Source organism: Panthera leo, chromosome A2, assembly GCF_018350215.1.
Source record: "Panthera leo isolate Ple1 chromosome A2, P.leo_Ple1_pat1.1, whole genome shotgun sequence".
NCBI classification, from domain to species: domain Eukaryota; kingdom Metazoa; phylum Chordata; class Mammalia; order Carnivora; family Felidae; genus Panthera; species Panthera leo.
In genome coordinates this window covers 93,518,602-93,541,380 of record NC_056680.1, presented here as the reverse complement: position 1 = coordinate 93,541,380, position 22,779 = coordinate 93,518,602, and the positions used below count along the sequence as shown (strand labels likewise).

General features: G+C 36.7%; 1 protein-coding gene across 3 annotated transcripts in view; it reads right to left on the bottom strand.

The window, feature by feature from the left end:
• CDK14 (cyclin dependent kinase 14) overlaps positions 1-22,779 on the bottom strand; it is a 606,215-nt gene that overhangs the window by 228,031 nt on the left and 355,405 nt on the right. For all 3 annotated transcript variants that reach the window (XR_006196800.1, XM_042917477.1, XM_042917471.1), the window contains exon 10: positions 10,464-10,557. Coding sequence is in view for 2 of the 3 variants with exons in the window: in XM_042917477.1 (XP_042773411.1) it covers positions 10,464-10,557 (94 nt within the window). In the remaining variant the exon portion in view is untranslated. The remainder of the gene's footprint in view (positions 1-10,463; positions 10,558-22,779) is intronic.

The window sequence follows — 22,779 nt, the reverse complement described above, 5'->3', positions numbered from 1 at the left end:
TTTAATGTTTTAATTTATTTTTGAGACAGAGAGAGACAGAGCATGAGTAGGGGAGGGGGAGAGAGAGAGGGAGACACAGAATCCAAAGCAGGCTCCAGGCTCTGAGCTGTCAGCACAGAGCCCGACGTGGGGCTCGAACTCACAGACCCTGAGATCATGACCTGAGCCGAAGTCGGACACTCAACCGACTGAGCCACCCAGGCGCCCCTAAATCTTGATTTTTAAAATGACCTTAAGTTGACATCTAATCACCTTCCTTCAGCCACTTCTCAAAGAAGTTGTCTATACTCAGTGTTCCCAATTTTCACTCACTCTTTAAGCCCACTGTAATGTGACTTCAAATAGCCAACATCGTTGGCACTATTCCCTTAGAAGTTACCAGCGAGTGGGCTCTTCTCAGTACCATCTTCCAGTGACCTCACTGTAGTATTTGATGCAGTTGATACATCTTTCTTTCTTGAAATTCCTCTACTTTTGCCTTTCCAAAAAAGAAAAAAAAAAGTGCTTTCTGGCTCTCTGAATTCTCTATATATTCCTTCTCTTTTCTCTTCTTTACGCTATCATCTACTCTCCAAAACAGAACATCTCCCACTATCTTCTGTCTATACCACTATTTCTGGTGAACTAAATCGGGAAGCTCAAATCCCTAGCTCCAGCATAACTCCAACCTGAAACATACACAGGGATGTACTTCCAACTCACTTTCTTGATTCGTTCAGATGTCTGAATAGTAGCAGATACAGTCCTTCACGCAGTGAGGACTTCTCACAGAAGGAAATGCTTTACATGAAGGAGGTCGAAGTAACAAGAGCATCAGAAATGATATCAATGCACTAGAAACAAGGATACTTAATTCACCAAATTCAGGCTTGAGAACTCTGATTTTGATACTGCTATCATTAAGGAAACACAAATTGATACTCCCTCCACCTGAATGATCCCCAATATCTGCATGTCTTGTGCCTTCACTACCTTCACTGGATGCACAAGTATCACCTTGTAAGAGAGACCTTCCCAGAACACGGTATGTAAAGTAGCATCTCTCCTGCAACACTTATGAGACACATTATGCATTTATTTGCTTATTATTTATCTTCCTTCATAAGAATACAGGTTAAATGAAAACAGGGACTTTGTTTTTTGCACTGCTATCTCCCCAGAATGGGGAAGAGCATGTAGCCCATAGTAACCACACAACAAATATTTGTTGAAAATATTAATAACTTCATGAAAAAGTGAATGATTTAATGAAAATATTCTAATTTTCCATTTATAGAAAGTTTGTAACACTATAATGCAAATGCCAGAATACTCATGGTAAACATACTTTTTCACCAAGTGAGCTAATTCAAATTTCTACAAAACAACCAGCTAATATTCAAATAAAAGTTTCTTTGCAAAATTAATCGGATTAACTATTCTATAGCGATCTGTTCTCCTGTCCTTCGTTTCTCTTATGACAAATGACCCTACTGAAGTTTGCTACCAAAATTTCTATTACCTTATTAATTAGTACAGAACTTTTCTTTTTATGAATATCCAGAGAATGTCTCCATGTATGAATCACTCAAGTGTTATTTCTCTAACATCTTCATTTTCACCAGATTTCTCTGTATCATTTTTCTTCCAATTGGTCTTTTTTTCCCAGAGAACCTTGACCCGACAGGATCTTGAGATATCATTCGTCCAGGAGTTTTCAACCTTTCTTTCAGCAGTGAGATGTATTTCACACACAAAATCTTAATGACAGCAGAGACGAGAGTGGAGGGGCTCAAACCGTGCTTCCCTTGAGCTCCCACCTCACTTTCCCCTGAGACACTGAGGAGAATCGTGTCTCCTTTGAACACCATGGATAGTCTAAACTTTTCTAATTAAACCCAGATGTATTTTCTGTGTTGACTCTTCCATTTCTCTGACAGGAAACTCTTCCTGTCTTTGGTCTAAAAGCATTTAATGAACAAATACCGTGCCACATATTATACAGGCAGTGTGAGGAACACGCGGAGGGAACACAGACAGGAAGCACTCCTAACTTCACCCACTAGCTAAACAGACCTGAACTGATCTATAGTTTCCCTGGAGGGAGTGATTCCCTCCCCCCGGCCGGCCTTTCTTATCTTTCACTTCTTTGCTATTCACCCTTACACTGGCTTTCATGTCACTGCACTGATTCTCTCCTGGCTTAGCTCCCTACTTGTCACCCCCCATAAACCATGCATGTCTGTAAGGCTTAAGCAGTGCTCACTGCATTTCCCCCTCCACCTTCTCATTATTCAAGAGCTAGTAGCATTTGGGACCCAACACTGATCCCTTGAGTTTCATCCTTCTCCTGATTCTGTTCTGTATGATGTGTGGACATCCCCACCTGGAGTCCCCTGCTGCCATATGAAGTCCAGTAACTTGAGCTGTCTTTTTCTTCCCCTCCACAGGGACTCCTTTTCAATGTCCCCATCTACACTTTGCTTCTCAAGCTTGAAATTCTGAAGTTATTTTTGACTCCTTTTTCTTCTGTATCATTTATATCCAAGATATATCACAACAGTTTTGTAACGAAATCCTTCTTTTTTTTACTTGTTTCATTATTTTTATTTTTTAAAATATTTTTTAAAATTTACTTATTTAAATTCAAGTTAGTTGACATACAGTGTAGTATTGGTTTCAGGAGTAGAATCTGGTGATTCATCACTTACATAATACCCAGTACTCATACCAACAAGTGCCCTCCTTAATGCCCTTCACCCATTTAGCCCATTCCTCCTCCCCACCCCCCCCCAGCAACCCTCAGTTTGTTCTCTGTATTTTAGAGTCTCTTATGGCTTGCCTCCCTGTTTTTATCTTATTTTTCCTTCCCTTCCCCTATGTCCATCTGTTTCTGAAATTCCACAGATGAGTGAAATCATATGATACTTGTCCTTCTGTGACTGACTTATTGTGCTTATTAGCATAATACACTCTAGTTCCATCCACATTGTTGCAAATGGCAAGATTTCATGCTTTTTGATGGCCGAGCAGTATTTCATTGTATATGAATACCACATCTTCTTTATCCAATCATTATTCGATGGACATTTGGGCTCTTTCTGTAATTTGGCTATTGTTGATAGAGCTGCTATAACCATTGGGGTGCATGTACCCCCTTGAATTAGCATTTTTGTATCCTTTGGATAAATACCTAGTAGTGTAATTGTTGAGGTGTAGGGTAGTTCTATTTTTAGTTTTTTGAGGAACCTCCATACTGTTACTAGACATGTCTTTGGAGGCAAGGACACAAAAACAAACTGAGCTATTGGGACCTCATCAAGATAAGAAGCTTCTGCACAGCAAAGGAAATAGTCAACAAAACTAAAAGGCAACCAATGGAATGGGAGAAGATATTTGCAAATGACATATCAGATAAAGGGTTTGTATCTGAAATCTGTGAAGAACTTATCAAACTCAACACCCAAAAACAAATAATCCAATGAAGAAACAGGCAAAAGACATGAATAGACACTTCTCCAAAGAAGACATCCAGATGTCAGACACATGAAAACATACTCAATATCACTTTTCATCAGAAAAATACAAATCCAAATCACAATGAGACACCATCTCACACCTGACAGAGTGGCTAAAATTAACACAGGAAACAACAGATGTTGATGAAGATGCAGAGAAAGAGGAACACTTTTGTGCTATTTGTGGGAATGCAACAATATCCTTCTGATGTGACTTTCTGGAAGCTGTTCAAATGTAGCCCATATGACAGTACTTTCGAGGTGAGCAGGGACTGTGTCTTACCACTGCCCATAGGCACAGTGCCTGGCACAGAATAGGTGCCTAATAATCCTTGCTGAAAGAAGAACTGAATGGGATAATAATATGTGATGCCTAGTGTAGCATAAAAAGTGCAAACAAATTACTTAGTAACAGGGCAGTGCATTAGTACATTTGGACACATTTATAAGATATTACAGTATAATTAAAAGAGTATTTTCAAGTACATATTAATGGCTTGGAAACTGCACACTATTTAATGTGAAAATAAAGAGAAGTTGGATACAAAACCCATAAATTTATTATTAACCTAATAGGAAAAACCTAGAAAAGAAAATGCTTAATACTGCTTATCTTAATACTGCTTAATACAAAAATGCTTAATACTGCTTATCTTTGGATAATGATTTTTATTTAATTTCATACTGTTTTTTAATTTTTCTAACTGCTTTTGTTTGTATAAACTTAACACTGTGAAAAAGATTGCAGCCATTGATAATGCCTATTGATAAGGCTTGGAAGAAACATGTACAAATTAAAAGAAGCATTTGTTCCAAGGTGGAGGTTTTATCTCTTCCACTTTGTTTTTCTAAAATTGACTTTAAAAATTATTACTTAATATTTTCAATATCCTCAGCCCCAACCTATATTGCTTAGTTCTCTACTTCTGTAAGTGTTTATATAGCTTGAGTTTAATCATCATATCATACTGTATTAATTTCCCTAAAATGTCATTTTAACATTATTACTCTGGTTAAAAAAATATATTATCTCCTTATTACTTCATAGATAAAATAGGATAAAAGTCCTCAATCTATCAACGTTCAGTGTTGAACATCCAATTTCACCTTCCACCATACAGGACAGACTCCTACTGTCCCCACTGCACTTTTATACAATTACCTGATGTCCCCTGTCTCCCTTATTCCACTTCAAATCTTATCCTCTATTCAATGCTTGACAAAAATTTCCTTAGCAATTTTCTCTTTAAACACCCATAGCCCTTATGCATAATCCTGTAATTCCATGCATTTTTTTGTAATTAAGAAAGGTTAGATATGTAAGACATTATTGAAATCAGTTAGTTCAACTTCTCCCTTTACAGATGCAGAAACAACACTCCAATTAGAAAAGGTGACTTATTCAGGGATGGAAAACAACAATTAGGATTAGCACCCAATATTTAACATTTCGAGTTCAGTATCTTAACTAGTAGTACAGGATCTGCCCCTGTTACTGGGTCTCCCTTCGGCTGACCAGCTGCTGAGCAATAGTTCATGACTATATTCTTAAAAACATGTCTTGCCTGCCCACCTTGATCGTCATCAATTTCCCCAGGGCAGACACCATGGTGTACAATTCCTTAACATCTCCATTGTGTCTAGTGCTGCAAAGTGAGTGCTGAAGAAGTATGCCAGAAATGACCTCAAGCAAATCCAATAATGGTGCCAATGATACAATCTGTGATCCCAACAGTCCATCTTAACAGTGTGGCTCCTACATCTCTTCGGATGGGAACAGCCATCAAAAGTTAATGGCCACCAGTTTTCTCTTACTTTCTATATGGCTGTTCTAGCCAGTCCAGAAGTCACAGGGTTATCGTTCTAGCTAAGATCCTGGAAACAGAGCCAGGATGGGGAAACAAGGACTGGAACTGAATCTAAAGACTTCATTTCTACAGTTAGTCCCCTGCCAAACACAGAGGCTTAAGGAAGATTTTGACTCAAAAGCCAGGCTGGTAAATCATTTTTAAAGTTTCAAGTGGCTCTTTTTTACACACACACACACACACACACACACACACTTTTAAATTCTGAATGGCATATATATGAGGAAGAGGAACATTTTAGCAACTGTACCAATCAAATAATGTACAACAGGTTAACAAACAACTGGTGGAAGAAATTTCATTGCAAGCCAGAAGACCTAGAAAATGGGGAAAGGTGACCTCCTCAGGGTTATCAACATTCAAAGGCAGGGAGATCAAGCGCAGGTCTCCACAACAAACTCATGCCAGCTTCTGTCATGGCTGCTGTACATTGGGCCACAAGCCACACAAACCCAGAGGCGTCTGTCAAAGGTCCCAGGCAGCTGTGCAAGCATTCCCTGCCATTTGTTCAGCTGCTGTGAAGTGAGTGAGACGCATATTCCCAGGGTTCCACCAAGTGGATTTCTTTTTCAATTCAGAACAATGTGATTAGAATACAAATTTTTTTTATTAGTTCTCATTTTGTCACTCTGAATATAGATTTACCAGGATGAATACATCTACTGCTTATTTTTGCAGCTAATGGAGGTGAATAGAATACATCATGCTGCACTAAAAAGTAGGTAATGCTGAGGAAATGAATATAAATCACTCTTTTCACCTAACAGCAGAGTTACTGCTTAGAGAAGTAGGTGCCCATTCACCTGGCAATTCAAAATGTCTTGAATACAATTTGTCTAACCTCCATCACTTCCCTTCTTTCTTGCATATGAGCATCACAATTTCAAGGAAGATGATTTAATGGTGAAATCTCAGATTGTAGCATAGCCAGCTCACCTAATATATATCAATATAGTTATTATGTTGCAGAAATAAACTCAATGGACTTGTTAAAAATGTGAACTGCTCCTTTCCACTGAAGGAGGGAAAGAGAAAAACAAGAAAAAGAAAACCTTCAGAAGAGAAATATAAGGGCTTTACTGGCTGATCTTTGTTGCCTTTCATATTTGTTATAAAGACTCAGTGTGTGGGAGTTAATTATATTAGTTATCTTGGGTAACAAGCTATTAATTTTGTTCTTCAAAGTTATCAACCACCTTTCTATACACAGTTCACAGGCGAATGAATGGACTTAATCCCTGTATTAAAATACAAAACAAACCAAATAATCCCATGTTTCATGACTTCTCAAAGTTGATTATCTCTTTGGCCATGCTTTACCAGAGGCCAGATATACAACTGCCACTTTAGAAAAGAGTCTCTGGCAATTTATATGAGAAGCCTGTGAACGTGGATTTAATCGCCCTTTAACAGTAATTCTGATTCAGACCAGACATAAAAGATCACCAAAGAAAAGCATTTTTTCCCAGTGATTCAACCATATTGGGTGAGCAAAATTTCTTCTTCCAATGACTGCACAACTCCCAAGAGAGTCTTCTTGTTTCATGGGACATAGAGCTAACTTTTGCAAATTTAAACAATTTGGTAGAGAAACTAAGTATTTAAGATGGTAACATTTACTGTCACAAGAAGTTTATAGATTCTTTTCTTTTTGGTCATATCTGATTCTTCTGAGTAAAACATAGTATTATTTAATTCTAAAGCAGCAATTGTATATAGATAATGATCTTTATCTCCTAATTACCAAAGGGACGTTTCACTTGTTAAAAACATTACATATGTAAAAAAAAAAAAAAACTGGAGTAAATGAAGAAATTATTAGCATCAATAATGATGTTTATCTGCATTTAAAGGGTCTCTGTGCTCTAACAAAAGCAAATCGTTTATAGTACCAATATTCCTAAGGGAAATCTGCAATGATTTATTTCTTTGACTTATTAAAAGCCTAGTCATAGCTCAAAGATCTCTGAATACCCATAAAATTAGGAAATTATTGCCATAAAATTAAAAGAAATAGCAAAATCTGCAAACAGGAAGCAATCCAACAAGATAGTACCTATTAGAAATCACTGCATTATAAAAATAATATATAAAAATGAAAACTTTGACTAAGCTATAGCAATAAACAATGCTCTTATGAAACTCATTTTTTGGTTCTGTTGCTATAGCGTACATCTCATCTATATAACCATTTCCTTTTCTTTCAAATTCATCCTGAAATAATGTATACCTGAAGATATTTCTTTCTATATGATTCTCTTTTGAAGTTAACAAGGTTATATAAGCATTACTCAATAATTATCAGACAGTGAACAGTTAGGTTGAATGTAAAGTTTAGGAAATTAATCTCAGAATATAATTAAGTGGTATTATTGTTATAGTTGAGCTTCAAATAAATTAAAAGGCTAAATATTTGAAGATATGTTTTAGCATAAAAATCTATATGATCAAGCCATAACCCATTAATATTCCCTCTCTTACTATTTTTCTCAATGATAAAAAATAAACAAATTTATTATATTTTTAAGAAAATAGTTCTGGAAAATTCTTTAAAATACTTGAATGAAAACAAAAGCTTAAGTAGAAAATAGGAAAAGAAAACATTTATAAAAACTGTACCTTTATGCAAAGGACCATAAAATATTAATAAATAAATATAATTTATTCTTAGATGGGAAAGTTCCATTTTATACATTTTTGTCCTAATCTACAGTCTCAGTGCAGCCTAGGTCAACTCAGTAAGAGATATTCTTAGGGACAGAGAGAACGAAGTGTTTTGCGACTTTAGATGAAAGGATCAAAGTTTAAGAATAGTCAATACATTTATGAAAATTAAATGTTATTGAATTAAGGACTTTGAATTCTAATAATTATTTTTAACTAAGAGGATCACTATGCACGGATGTATCTGGCAGCACTTTATAATAGTTAAAAACTGTCACCAAGCTACTAATATGGGACTCATTAAGCAAATAATGTCTCATCCACACAATGAAACAGTCCTTTCTCATTAAGAATGATAAATTTCTAGATTCATTTTTCAATGAAAGGTGTTAATTACATATTGTTAAGTGAAAAAAGAAAGTTACAAAAAGTATATAAAATATGATTCAGTTTTTCTTAACACGTAGAAATGGAGGTTACATATAAAAACACTGCATGTAGTTTTCTCTGCTTAGTAGGACAAAAGGTGATTTTTCATCTTTTATACTTTCTGGTATTGGAAATTTTCTGTACAAAGATGCATTATTTTTATAATCATAAGACATTACTTAAACATTCTGTGTGGGAATTTATGGATAAAAAATAATTAAGTAAAACTAAAAGGAAAGTGGATACAGAGAGCCTCTGGGAGAAGAAATCAATATGGCAACACCTAGAAGGTTTCTATATTAGAGACTCTGATATTTGTCCATCTGCTATAATTTACAGGATCACCTGGGATATGGGATACAGCATGGAAGAATCACTTGTGCTTTGATTTCCAAGTTTCCATTGTCCATTGTTTCTATTCATTTTACTGCTGATGTCAAGGTGAACACAGTAGTGATGGAGTCTCAGTTCATATCACTGCACCTTCCTGGGTCCTTATACTTAATATGAAAGCTGCATTTAATGCTGCATTTGCATAACTAAATGAATAAGTACATCTCTTGGTATGGTCCATACTGAAATTTGCCCCAGTGAGTTCATACAGGAGTTTTATTAAAGAAGGGAAAAGTATGATAATGTGATTGACTGCTACAATGCACATAGCTTGCATCCTTCTAGCAGAGACCTTAATTTGCCTAGTTCTGATTCCCTGTTTTAAATAATAGGTTTATATGAATATTAGCTAATGTGGAAGCTCTAATGAATAAAAATATTCAGTATAAAATGATTCAATAAAAATAATAACTTATGGGGTATTAGTTATGTGCCAGGCATAGCTCTAAAAGCATTTTATGTGTATAAATCCATTATTCCCCAAAACAACCTATGAGGTGAGTGCTATTATTAGCCTTCATTTCTCCCAAGGAAAACTAAGGCTCAGATAACTACATCCCTTGCCCAAGATGATAAACCCAGAGCAGGTGATAAACTCAGATCATCTGGCACCAGAACACATTTTATTTTCTCTTTATGCAGATTTTTAAAAATTGAAATGCTTTGCATTTGAGAACAGTTTTAGGTTTATAGGAAAGTTGTGAAAAATGGTAGAGAATTCCTGTATACCCCTCACCAGTCTCCTCTACTATTACAAACCTTAAATTAAATGGTGCATTTGTCACAACTAAATGTATGCTGATGTTTACTAAACTGCACAGTTTACCTGGATTTCACTAGTTTTCCCTACGGTTCTTTCTCTGTTCCAGGATTCCATTCAGGATACCACCTGACAATGAGTTGTCATGTCTCCCTAGCCTCCTCTGGGCTATGACAATTTCTCAGACTTTCTTTGTTTTTGATGACCTTGACAGTGTTGAGGAATACCAGTCAGGAATTTTGTAGAATGTCCCTCAATTTGGGTTTGTGTGATGTGTTTTTCGTGATTAGACTGGGGTTACTGTTTTGAGAGGAAGGCCACAGAGCTGAAGTGGCATTCTCAGCACATTATATCAAAGGTATGTGCTACCAGCATGACTAATCTTTGATGATGCTAGCCTTAAAGATCTGGCTAAGGTAATTTGCCAGTTCTCCATTTTAAAGTCACTCCCCTTTTTCCATGCTCCATTTGACAGAAAAAAAGTTACCAACCAAAGCCCACATTTAAGTGGGTAGGGATGGGATGGAGTTAAGCTCCATCTATACAAATTGGGGGGGCATCTATATAAATTGCTGAAGTTCTTCTGCTAGAGCCCTCAATTTTAACCAACTATTCTATGTTGCTGCTGACATCCTATTGTTTCCTACCATTCTGGCATGTTATTCATGTGCAGTAGTTTAAAAACACAACACTTACCTAATTTCCTGCTTTTTCAAAGCAAATATATATTAGAATTAAATGTGACAACTAATAAACTTGTTTAAAATTATTTTCCACTATCACTGTATAATTTGTCATGAAGCGATGAATTAGAAACCATTTTTTCTCAGAAGCACTCTGTAAAGAACTTACCAGAAATATTCGTTCAAGTTGATCCTGAATGTCTTTCATTCCTGGAAAAGCAGCAACTCCTTGGATCATTTCAACAAAGATGCAGCCAACACCCCTAAAGAGAGAAGAAAGCATTGTACAAAAACTCCAACGTATTCTGGAAAATTAAATCTGGGATTAGAACATCTACTCCAGGAGAAACAATGAATAAATAACATTCTTTTTTTAAAAAATATAATTTATTGTCAAGTTGGCTACCATGCAGTGTATACAGTGTACTCTTGGTTTTGGGGGTAGATTCCGTGATTCATCGCCTACATACAACACTCAGCGCTCATCCCAACAAGTGCCCTCCTCAGCGCCCATCACCCATTTTCCCGTCTCCCCTGCCCCCCATCAACCCTCAGTTTGTTCTCTGTATTTAAGAGTCTCTTATGGTTTGCCTCCCTCTCTCTCTGTTTGTAACTATTTTTTCCCCTTCCCTTCCCTCATGGTCTTCTGTTAAGTTTCTCAAGTTCCACATGCAAATGAAAACATATATCTATCTGTCTTTCTCTGACTGACTTATTTCACATTGCTGACAATGGCAGGATTTCATACTTTCTCATTTCAACAAAAGCCAAATTATGGAAAGAGCCTAAATGTCCATCAACTGATGAATGGATAAAGATGTGGTTTATATATACAGTGGAGTAACATTCTTTAATGAGTACCAAGGGCTGTGCCACATCCATCTAAATCCTACATGTTTCCTTTCCCTCCATGTCTAATGCCCTGAAAGGTCTCAAATCTCTAAACAGATGCAACTACCCTGGGCTCAGACAATCATGGCATCCAGTAAAATATAATGCTTGGTGGCTCCACCTTATTTACAGGAAACCATCAAGAAACTCCTTAGCCTAATATAGAAAGCTGCCAGTCTTTTTCGAATATCCTTTTCCAACCCCATTTCATGAATTCATAATATATTGTCCTCTCTAGCTGTCCAAGGGTTCTCAAACCTCTTTTTGCATCAAAATTATCTGGGGGGAACTTTTAAAAACTGCAAATGATCGAAACACAAACGGCAGAGATCCTGTTTCAATCAGTCTAGGTTGGATCCCAGGTGTTGACTCAGGCTGCTTGGGTGATTCAGGGCAGCTACCGTGAGTTTCCCTGAGCTGGACTGATCTGCCCATGGGCCAAGCATAAACCTATACAGCTTGACCCAAATTGCTTCACTACCCACAACTCCTTCCTTCATTTATTTGTTCTTAACATATAAATCTAATTCAGTGTAACTCTAATGAAGACACCAGGGTTTGGTCACAAAGCTTACAATTAAAGCTGTCATAAAATGCAATGTGTTCAAACTCTCATACAGGAATAATTACCAGGTAAGAAAATATATGAAACATCCACCCATGTTCATATATCCTTTAATTCTTTTCAACTCAAAATTTACAGATTTATGCTGCAGATGTGTGATTTCTCCACCACAAATCAAAATAAGATTTCAAGCAGAATTGAAGATTCTTTGTAACTATGATTATGGAGGGACAACTTTTTTTTAAGTGTATTTATTTCAAGAGAGTGTGTGAGAACATGGGTTGGGGAGGGTAGAGAGGGAGGGAGGGAGAGAGAGAGAGAGAGAGAGAGAGAGAGAGAGAGAGAATCCCAAGCAAGCTCCATCCATGCCGTTAGCGCAGAACCCGGTACAGGGTTCCATCTCATGAACTGTGAGATCATGACCTGAGTCAAAATCAAGAGTTGGATGCTTAACTGACTGAGCCACCCAGGTGCTCCTGGAGGGACAACTTTTTAAGGTTGAAGGTCAAATAATGTGGGAGTTCTTAATTTGAAAAAGAATACAACATTATGAATAAAAAAAAAGTAAGTACAAAAGCAAACTCCAAATGATAAAATAAATCAAAAGAAATCACAAATTTTTAAAAGCTAACAAATATGACAAACAATGTCAAATTCAGAAAAGTAACATATTTATGAGCTGACATGTGTCTCTAATAAATTTCTTTCTCCAATTCTAGCTTCATAATCTTTGATTACGTCTTTTAGGGCTATTCGATAATATCATTTTCTATAAAGGGTGACCAAACCCTTGTGTCTTTAACTTATTTCAGATCCCCTAGAAGTTATGGACAAGGGACCTACTTCTCTATAATGGCTGCAGTTATCAAGTTGTATACAAATAATGTACTAAAGAATTAATACATTTGCAGAAATCTCTTCTCTATTATAGCACATAATTTCTATCTGAATTAAACACTGACAGTAAATAGAGTTAAAATGACTTAAAACAAATGTTTTTTTATATATCATAAAAGTAATTCCATTTAAATAGTAAAGAATTAATTATAAAATCAGTGTTCTACAGAGATTGGGTTTAACACAAGTTGTTTTCACTTAAGATTTGAGACACAACATCCATATTGAGAATCGTTTTATTAGCATGTTAAAATGCAATGACATTCTTATAAATATCGGGGCTTCAACATCTGGTTAGGTCTCAGATTTCAATTTAGTGGTTTTCCAAATGTTTATGCCAATAATTCTTTCCTAAGACTATTGACCTACATTTCTACTGTCTTCTTATTCACATTTACATAAAGTATCTTGGTTCTTAAATAGCTACCAGCACTTTCCTTTTTTTTTTTTTTTTTTAACATTCAGAATATACTCTCTATTCACTACTATTTGGCTTTAGTCTTTCCCAGCATAAGCTGCAACTCTGAGCATGTGGACCATCAACAGGAGCCACAGCTGCGCCCGCTGTGTACCCCGCTAAGCTGGCTGGTGAGGTAACCATTATACACACTTACAGAAATGCCTTTATCACTACTTGTGTTGGTCCATAGCATCTCCATAATATGATACTTAGAACAATTAAGAGATAAATCTAGCTGCAATTTTACTTAGGTGGAATATGATGATATAGCATTTCCATAGGCTCTTATCTGCTTAGCCGGTGGAGGGACATGGACTATCACTTCTAATGGATGTTTCTGACGACATCACTTGCCAAAGATGTGTGAGAGCATACTAATAAGCCTGAGAGAATTATACTTAAAGGATTTATAAAAGGAGATAGAATGCACCAGAAAATTAAAAAGTAGAAGTGTCAAACATATCAACATATTAGAGCATAGCAAAATACTTAATTATTGGAGCTGTCTTATTGCCAAACAGCAATAGAAGCCCTTCAGTATAATATGAAGGGATTATTGCCTGATTTACCTCCCCCAACCCCCTTGCTACCCTCCATTACCCTACATGCTCTCTCCTGATGGAGTAAGTTGACTGCCATGAGGTTTACTGAGAAAGAATTCAACCACTTAAGTTCTATACTTATGACATATAATCTTATTTCAGGAAATGCCTCCTTTAGCTTGTTGCTTTTTTCAACAATTTGAATAATTATGTAATTATCATCCACACAGTCTAAATTTTTCAAGAATAAGAACTGGTCACAAAGCTTACAATTAAAGCTGTCATAAAATGCAGTGTGTTCAAACTCTCATACAGGATTAGTTACCAGGTAAGGTAATATATGAAACACCCACCCATGCTCATATATCCTTTAATTCTTTTCAACTCAAAATTTCCAAATTTAATTTATGCTGCAGATGTGTGATTTCTTCACCACAAATCAAAATAAGATTTCAAGCAGAATTGAAAATTCTTTGTAATTATGACTAGGAGGGACATTTTTTTTTTTTTTTTTTTTGAGAGAGACTGACAGCATGGGTCGGGGAGGGGCAGACAGAGAGAAGGAGGAGAGAATCCTAAGCAGGCTCCACACTGTTAGCGCAGAGCCGGATGCAGGGCTCGATCTCACGAACTGTGAGATCATGACCTGAGCTAAAATCAAGAGTTGGATGCTTACCCGACTGAGCCACCCAGGTGCTCCTGGAGGGAAAACTTTTTAAGGTTGAAGGTCAAACAATTTGGGAGTTCTTAATTTGAAAAAGAATACAATATTATGAATAAAAAATTAAGTACAAAAGTGAACTCTGAATGAGAAAATAAATCAAAAGAAATCACAAATATTTAAAAGCTAACAAATATGACAAATAATGTTAAATTCAGAAAAACGTAACATATTAAATGACACACCTCCCTAATAAATTTCTTTCCAATTCTGGCTGCATAATCTTTGATTACTTCTTCTAGGATAATTCGATAACATCATTTTGTATAAAGAGAATACGGAGATAACTTAGTCTTTCCTCTACCATAATGATGACTTTCTTTTCTGACAGTATAGAAAAGTTTTCTTTTTTTTTCAGCTTAACTTCTAATTGGCAGAGTCACGTAAACTTTTAGGACTGTTGTCAATTTGGGGAAAACTATCAAGTTCCCTTCAAGTATGTCTATATACTATAAACACAAAAATTCTACAACTTTCTACATAATTCCCATGATAAATATCAAAGGAGCACAGGAGGATATGCTCAGCCCAATGTGGAGAGCGAGGAAGAACTTGCACTCCTGAAGTCTTATTAGACTAGAAGAGGGGACCCTGGTGGGTTAGGGCTGATGGCACAGTAGTGGGAATGGGGCATTCCAGCAGAGAAAACAGGACCCGATACATGAGGAATCTTCAGGGAGCCAAATGCTGTTCTGATGGCTATGCTTAGAAAATGGAAGAGAAAGTTAAAAGAGAGCAGAATTCCATACACTAGGCTAAGAACTCTGTCTACTATTCTTAGGCTAGGACTCAACTTTTTTCTGCATCCTAGGATTCATGATGGATGAAGGTCACCAACTGGATATATAGGTAAAAACCCAGATTACAGGCAGATTAGGAGATAAAACAGTCTTGAGGACAGAAGCAACTACAACCATTGGTTGTAAAGCCACCTCGTTCTTTTCCACTCATGGCAGCCAATGAATGAGACTAGTGGTGGTATAAGCCCTCTCCCTACTGGGCAGTGAGGGGTCACATACAATAATGAAGAGGGGCCCACAAACTACAGACCACAAGCCAAATGGTGCTCAGTGCCTGTTTTTATAACAGCCTATAAGCTAAGAATGGCTTCTGCATTTTTAAGTGGTTGAAAAAAAATCAAAAGAAGAATATTTGGTGATATATGAACATTACACAAAATTCAAATTTCAGTGTTCAGAAATAAGGTTTTATTAGAACCCTACCACACATTGATTTGTGTGTTGTCTGTGCTGCCTTCTCAATCTCACAACAGAGTTGAAAACCTGCTACACATGCCCTGAAAAGCCAGATATGTACTATCTGATCCTTCACAGACAAAGTTTACCAAACCCTGCTCTATGTTACACTTCACTTACCTAAAAGCATACTTATAAATAGAAGAAATCACCTTCATCAGTTATGCAGAAAAAAATAAGAGAAATTATATATTATGCTAATTTGTGAAAAAGTTAATAATAAAAAATAAAAGTTAATAAAGAAATAATAGAAAAAGTTAATAGAAATAAAAAAAATAATACTAGAAAGCTCTCAAATATGATCTCGTTTTTCACTATTTTCCTCATCAGTTTTCCTGTGGTAGATATGGTTTACATGCTTCCATGCATTTTGCCAAAACTCTGGTAGATTATTAAAACATAACTGAAGATGGATATTTTAATCTTAAAATATTTTTTTCCATCTTACAGTATTTTTAACTGAGAAATAAACTGGGAGAAAATGTGTAGGGTGGTTTTTAATAACAGTGCTTATACAACCAGTTCCACAAAGACTTCTCAAAATAGAGGGTTTGGTGAGTTGATCTGAATAATGGGTAGGGTGGAAGGAGAATTTACTTTTATGAACTTTTTTTAGAAGTTTTTGTTTTGTCCAAATTTTATTGCATGGAAGTACTATCTTTTATTTTTCTAAACGTTAGGAAATTTTACCTGATAAATGAAAATAAGTATGATATAAATATAAGGTTGCTGTGTTCTGAAATGATTTCAAGCTATTTCCTTTTAATCTTTCTCTATCCACATCTAACATCTGTGTCCCTGTGTTGATAAAAGGAGAGGAATTAGATTTTTAAAATTATATCTTGAGGTTTTTCTACCTTACAACTAAGAACGGAGATCTGTGACAGTGAAGTCCCCACATGTTCAACAATTTCACATCACACGTCTATCCATGAGATTTCTCCTGTCCAGTCATGTTTCTCTGCTGTCTGTTCCTGAAACACGCCGTCCTCCTCCTCACTTCAGGGTCTGTGTGTGAGCTGTTGTTCCCTCCTCCCAGGATGCATTTCCCCTCACTCTATGCATGGAGAAGTGCTTCTTGTTAGTTAGGGCTCAGCTCAAATGGCTCCTTTCACAGATGTCTTTTGCAGCCATCATATGTAAGGCAGGTTTCCCCTTACTGCCGAGGTCCCATGTTTGTTTCCTTCATAACATTCAAAGGATGTTAACTTGTCTTTGCACATGGCAAGATTGTGGCACAGCATAGCCTATACATTTGAGTATGTGCATAGAGGACAGCAACCCACACAGGTCACACTATCACCTTCAGGGGAGATCTGTTCCTTCTCACACAGACTTCCTAATTGCAAGTCAGGAGGCCTCTACTCTAGATGGAAGACCAAGACTGGGGACAAAGTTGTGTTCATTGTCTTGCTCCCAGAGTAAGAGCAGAATGTCAGCACACAGTAAGGGCTCAAAACTATTTGTTGACTGAATAAATCAAAAGCAATGCAACCCTTCCTCCTCTCCCCCTACTCCTGAGTAAGAGCTGAACTTAGCAACCTGCTTCCAAAGATAGGGTATGGAAGTGGGGATGGGAAATAGATAATGAATTTGGAGAAAAACGGCCAACAGGGAAGTGGATAATGACAAGGGAGAAAAACAGCAAAGAAGACCTTGACAATGTAATCAAGGTTAACATCATCAGTGGTAAGTCTTGTTGATAGCGAGAACCCTTGATGTGATGTGATGTGATGTGATGTGATGTGATGTGATGAGAATATCACTTCACCTCTGTCTTTCTTGCCATTAGATGAACCCAAATTGAGGGTCATTCTACAAAATGCCTGACTGGTACTTCTCAAAACTGTCAAGGTCATGAAAAACAAAGAAAATCTGATAAACTATTATAACATTTGACAACTACATGTAATGCGGTAACCAGGATGGGATCCTAAAATACAAAAAACAGGGTGCCTGGCTGGCTCAGTTGGAAGAGCATGTGATTCTCGACCTCCGGGTTGTGAGTTCAAGCTCCATGTTGGGTACAGAGGTTACTTAAATGAATAAACTTAAAAAAAAAAAAAACTCACTAAGTACAAAAAAGAAATTAAGGAAAAACTAGTGAAGTCAAAACAAAGGTCTTTAGTTAATAGCAATGTAACATCGTGGGTTAGTCAGTTGAGACAAATGTACTATATGTACATTTAGTAATAATGCATATAGTACATATAGTAATAATGTAAGACTTTAACAATAGGGGAAACCAGGTGAGGAGTATATAGGGATTCTCTTGTTTTCTATAAATCTAAAATTATTCTAAATTAAAAGTTTATTTTTTGAAAAAAGGCAAAATGAAGAAGGACTGCATCTCCTTGGGACACTTTATAGAATTAGTCACTTTAAATAGAAGAGCCTTAACATTTTGAGTTTTCACCATATGAGAAAAAAAGAACCTCTATACATTTTGATGAACTCTTCCTTGGAAGCAGCATGAGCCATCTAGAACTGCAGGCTAGACTGTGAAACGTCAGTTAAGGTTCAACCTGAAAATAACTTGGGCAGCAAACTAATCAGAGATTAATTTTGATATAAAGGCATTTGAAAACTGATATACATACTCTTTGGCAAAGGAATTCAAGAAGAAAAATTTATCTGTATTACTAAGTTTGCAGCATTAGCAGCGAGTGTGAACGCAGAGAAAAAATGGGATTCCTAGAGAAGGGGCAAAATACTTTTTCTCCATCACATTAGGGAACAGTAAATCTTGCTGCCACTTCTCTGGGGAGGCTTCCTGATCTCTCAGACTGGGTTAGGTCCCCTAACTCCATGCTTCTTGTGTTAGTTCCTACAACTGTAATATATATACTTATAAATGGATTAGCCACTGTCACGGTTCTTAGAACCAGAAGTTGGTCTCCTACTTTTGAAGATACAGTTCAAATGAGTCAAAGTGGTTATGGCAATAGAGCAGTCCTCCCAGACCTGAATAAAATAGGGTTGGGCACTACAGTCACCAGTTAAGATTCACTGTAATGTACCTATTCATTAAAGTCCTGTTGGATAACTTTATATCTTTCAACTAAAATAAGCATTAATTAGATCCATCAGCTCTTATACTCAAATAATATCTGCATTTGACACATGGCATTTCAAGGGGAGTATACTCAATTTTCTCATGAAGACATTAATATTATGAGATGTTAATTAACTGAATAAATGATTATCTCACCTGAAGAAGTATAAAATAGGACCTAGAGGTTATTATTTTTCTGCTATGCATTAATCTTATTCTGGTCAGCAATCAATAGTTTGGTCCAGTCCCAGTACACAATGCAGAAAGACTTTAATATTTTAAAATACAGTGCAATTAAAATCTCAAAAAAAAAAAAAAACACCAAAAACAACTCTGCCGGATTTTAGCTAATGTTATCCATTTATTAGCAAAGGCTTGAGATTCCTTAGGATAGAGAGCTGTAAGCAGAAGGTGACAGTTTCATTCTCAAGTAGCAAAGCTTAAACACAGGGCTTGCGAAGGATCATGGCACAATGTAGCCTGTGCATTTGAGTATGTGCACAGAGGACAGCGACCCACCAAGCTCACACTATCACCTTGAAGGGAGATCTGTTCCTTCTCACACAGACTTCCCTAATTGAAAGTTAGGAGGCCTCAAGTTCAGAGAATCATTGAGAACCATTCAGAATGATCTGCATTATCAAAGATTTGGATAGAAGGCTGTAGATAAAGACAGTGCCCAGCTGCTTCTGGCAGGCAGAAAGCAGATGAGCAGGACCATAATTCACTGCAAGTTAGGTCTTTTGTCCTTGTCTTACAACATTAGGCTGGTACCAGAAATCTCCTCAAAGCCTACGTGTCCATCAATAAAAAAGCATCTGAAGCTTTGCTTCTCACCCTTTACTGTGTATGCCAATCACGTGGGGATCTTAGTAGAACGAAGATGCTGACTGACTAGGTCTGGGCTGAGGCCTGAGATCTTGCATTTCTAACAAGCCTCTGAGGCAATGAAGATGCTACAGGTCACAGGACAAGAAACTGAGGAACATGAATCTAAAGGAACCTAGGTTGAAAGAAATTTTATAATTCAGGTTAATTCTTGGAATGTGTATTCAGGTTCCAGCCAAAGGGACAACAAAGAAACAGCAGACTGGTGAGATAAATTAGATTGAATGCTGGATACAATCAGAATTTTACACACAGGAATGCAATACTAACTCAGACAGGTTCCACATTAATTAACCTAGTAGGTAATTTTATTTAGCCATGGTTCACTGAAATATCCCATTATGCAATTAGAGCTAGTACGATTTGATGCACCAAGGTGGCCATTTATTTATGTCACTTTTCTCTGCTGGAATGTATGTTTTTATAAAATGGACCAAAGAGTTTTGTTCCCTAGGAGGCTAGCTTCTAAAAGATGAAAATTTAAAAAAAATTTTTTTTTGCTTTAACTTGTAAGAAAACTTATTACATGTAACAGATGTGATCTTTTCATGTTGGCATTTGCAGTGTTTGAAAAGTGAAAGATTAAAAAATTACATTCCACATGCCCTTGGTGACTATTGAAGGAACTGAATTGATTAAACTGTCACTCATCATTTACTATGTGGTTAGTGGTTCATTAGGCACAGATAGGCACAATATATCTTAGTCAAATACTTCTGTGGAGTACTTGGCTCTCAAGAAATGAAAACAAAACCAAGCCAAATCCTAGATTGTGTGTAAAAGCCCATCTTGGAAAACATTCAATTCAAAACAATAGACCTTGTATACAAGGGGAAACTCTTAAGATCTATTTTTCAAGCTATGAAACGACTTAAAAAGTTATACTTACAAATTAACCATATCAGAACAAAAATTAAACAAAAGCAAAGAATGAAGTACAGGTAGTTAATATAGTTCAGTAAGGTCAAGGCCCAGGGTGACCTGCTGCTGACTTGGGAGGAGAAGCCAGGCAGATGAATGGAAGCCACCTTCCCAGCATCCATACCTAAAATAAGACTTAGGAAGAAGATCAGGAAGCCCACCCATCTTAAAGTACCAATGGCATTAATGCTCCTTACATTACAATAATTTAATATCTATCTATCTATCTATCTATCTATCTATCTATCTATCTATCTATGTATATACATTCCATTATACATATATTCTAGTGTGTGTGTATTTTTAATCATATCACTTTTGCTTTCTGGTCCAGTTACCTGATGTAGACATTCAGGAATCATCTGAAACCCTTGCCTTTCCCATATTACTCTCATTCAATCATCAAGCTGTCATATCCTAACTATTCCTAAATATTTCTCCATTCAGGTCTCCAACCACTTTCTCCCTCCCTCCATTCCCTCCTTTTTCTCAACTGCTTCTTAAACTCTGTCCTTCTTCCTTACCCACAAATATCTGCTGTTTCACCCCACAGTGGGATACTTTTGTCCATGGCATGGCCTAAGTGTTCCTCAGCCCAAAGTTTTGTCAACTTTGAGAGATGGGTTTGACATGTCAGCCCAAGTAATTACTTCTTGGTGACCCTTCTTTGACCTCCCCCCTCTCCTCAAGTAACCACCAAGGATAGTTTTATCACCTTTGCCTCTGAGCTGCCACTGTACTAACTGTATACCTGTGTTATAGCTTGCCACACTGCCTTTCCCCCTGACTTTGATGGAATGGATGGATCTTTTCTATCTTTGTAAGTATGAGGACCTGATCCAGTGTCTGGTACAAAATTGCTGTTCAAGGTAGGCCTGCCTGGCTCAGTCGGTAAACCATCTGACTCTTTATCTCAGGGTTGTGAGTTCAAGCACCAGGTTGGGTGTGGAGCTTCCTTAAAAGAAGAAAAGTGTCCAATAAAATCCTTAAATTGAATGAATGAATAAATGAATGAATGAATTGCATAAGCTGTCTGAGAAGTGTACCTAAACTGCAGTAGAAACGAACTTGATTTAGAACTAATATTATTATATTAAATGCAACAACAACAAAAAAATCAGTTCAGCAAAATATCTAAACCAAATTTCACCGAAATATCCAAACCCTAACTTCATTTGTAAGTCACTCTGAAGGAATTCCAGCGATCTCCATGGAAACCTCTGGTTCAGTGGTACAATTTACTTGAATGCTAAAATCTAAAGCTGGAGGAACTTTATTTTTATTAAAAAAATTTTTTTTAACATTTATTTATTTTTGAGACAGAGCATGAACAGGGGAGGGTCAGAGAGAGGGAGACACAGAATCTGAAGCAGGCTCCAGGCTCTTAGCTGTCAGCACAGAGCCCGACGCAGGGCTAGAACTCACAGACCGTGAGATCATGACCTGAGCCGAAGTCGGCCACTCAACCGACTGAGCCACCCAGGCGCCCCATGCTGGAGGAACTTTAGATGATGCCTAAGACAATGTCTTGATTTTTACATGTAAGGAAACTGTACTACATCTTTAATGTCTTCATTTCAGTCCCAGAACCTGAAACTGTGACTGAATCCTGGGCCAATGATCCCTCCATGATGTCAGACTGCCTCCCCAGTTACAACAACATTTCTACTTGGTTGGGCAGGTCAGATTAGAAAAAGAAGGAATAAAGATGGCAAATTGGTTCTTATTACTGGTGACACAAATGCTAACAAGAATAAAAATAAAACCCAAAATCAAAGCTTCAAAATTAAGGTGCAAGCAGAGAAAACAATTAAACTATCCTTAAAAACTAAAGTCTATCACCATTGTCCACATACTGTAAATAAGACTGTTGTCAACATTTAAAAATGTTTGAAAATTCAAATCAGACTCCCAGAGATAATGAAGATCAGAGATAAAAATCTTAACAGCTATGGTTATATAGATAAATGGGAATATTTGGACTAGGAACATTGAGAAACTAGTCACAATTAATACAAAAATGGAAACAGGAAACACCCTTACTGAGGACTACTATAAGGAAAAAAAATGTAAGACTCAAATACTGCATTGGATAGCAAAAACATTTTATTTCTTATACTATGGAACAATACAGGAAGAGAGAAGTCCCATTTGATTGGTCATTTAAAATGCTACCAGTGAAAGCACTTTTTGAAGGAATAACTGTAGACGAGGCAGGACAAGAGAAAACAAATTAATAAGCCTTGCACATCTTTAATTTATTTATATGACAGCTGATGCAGAACAAGA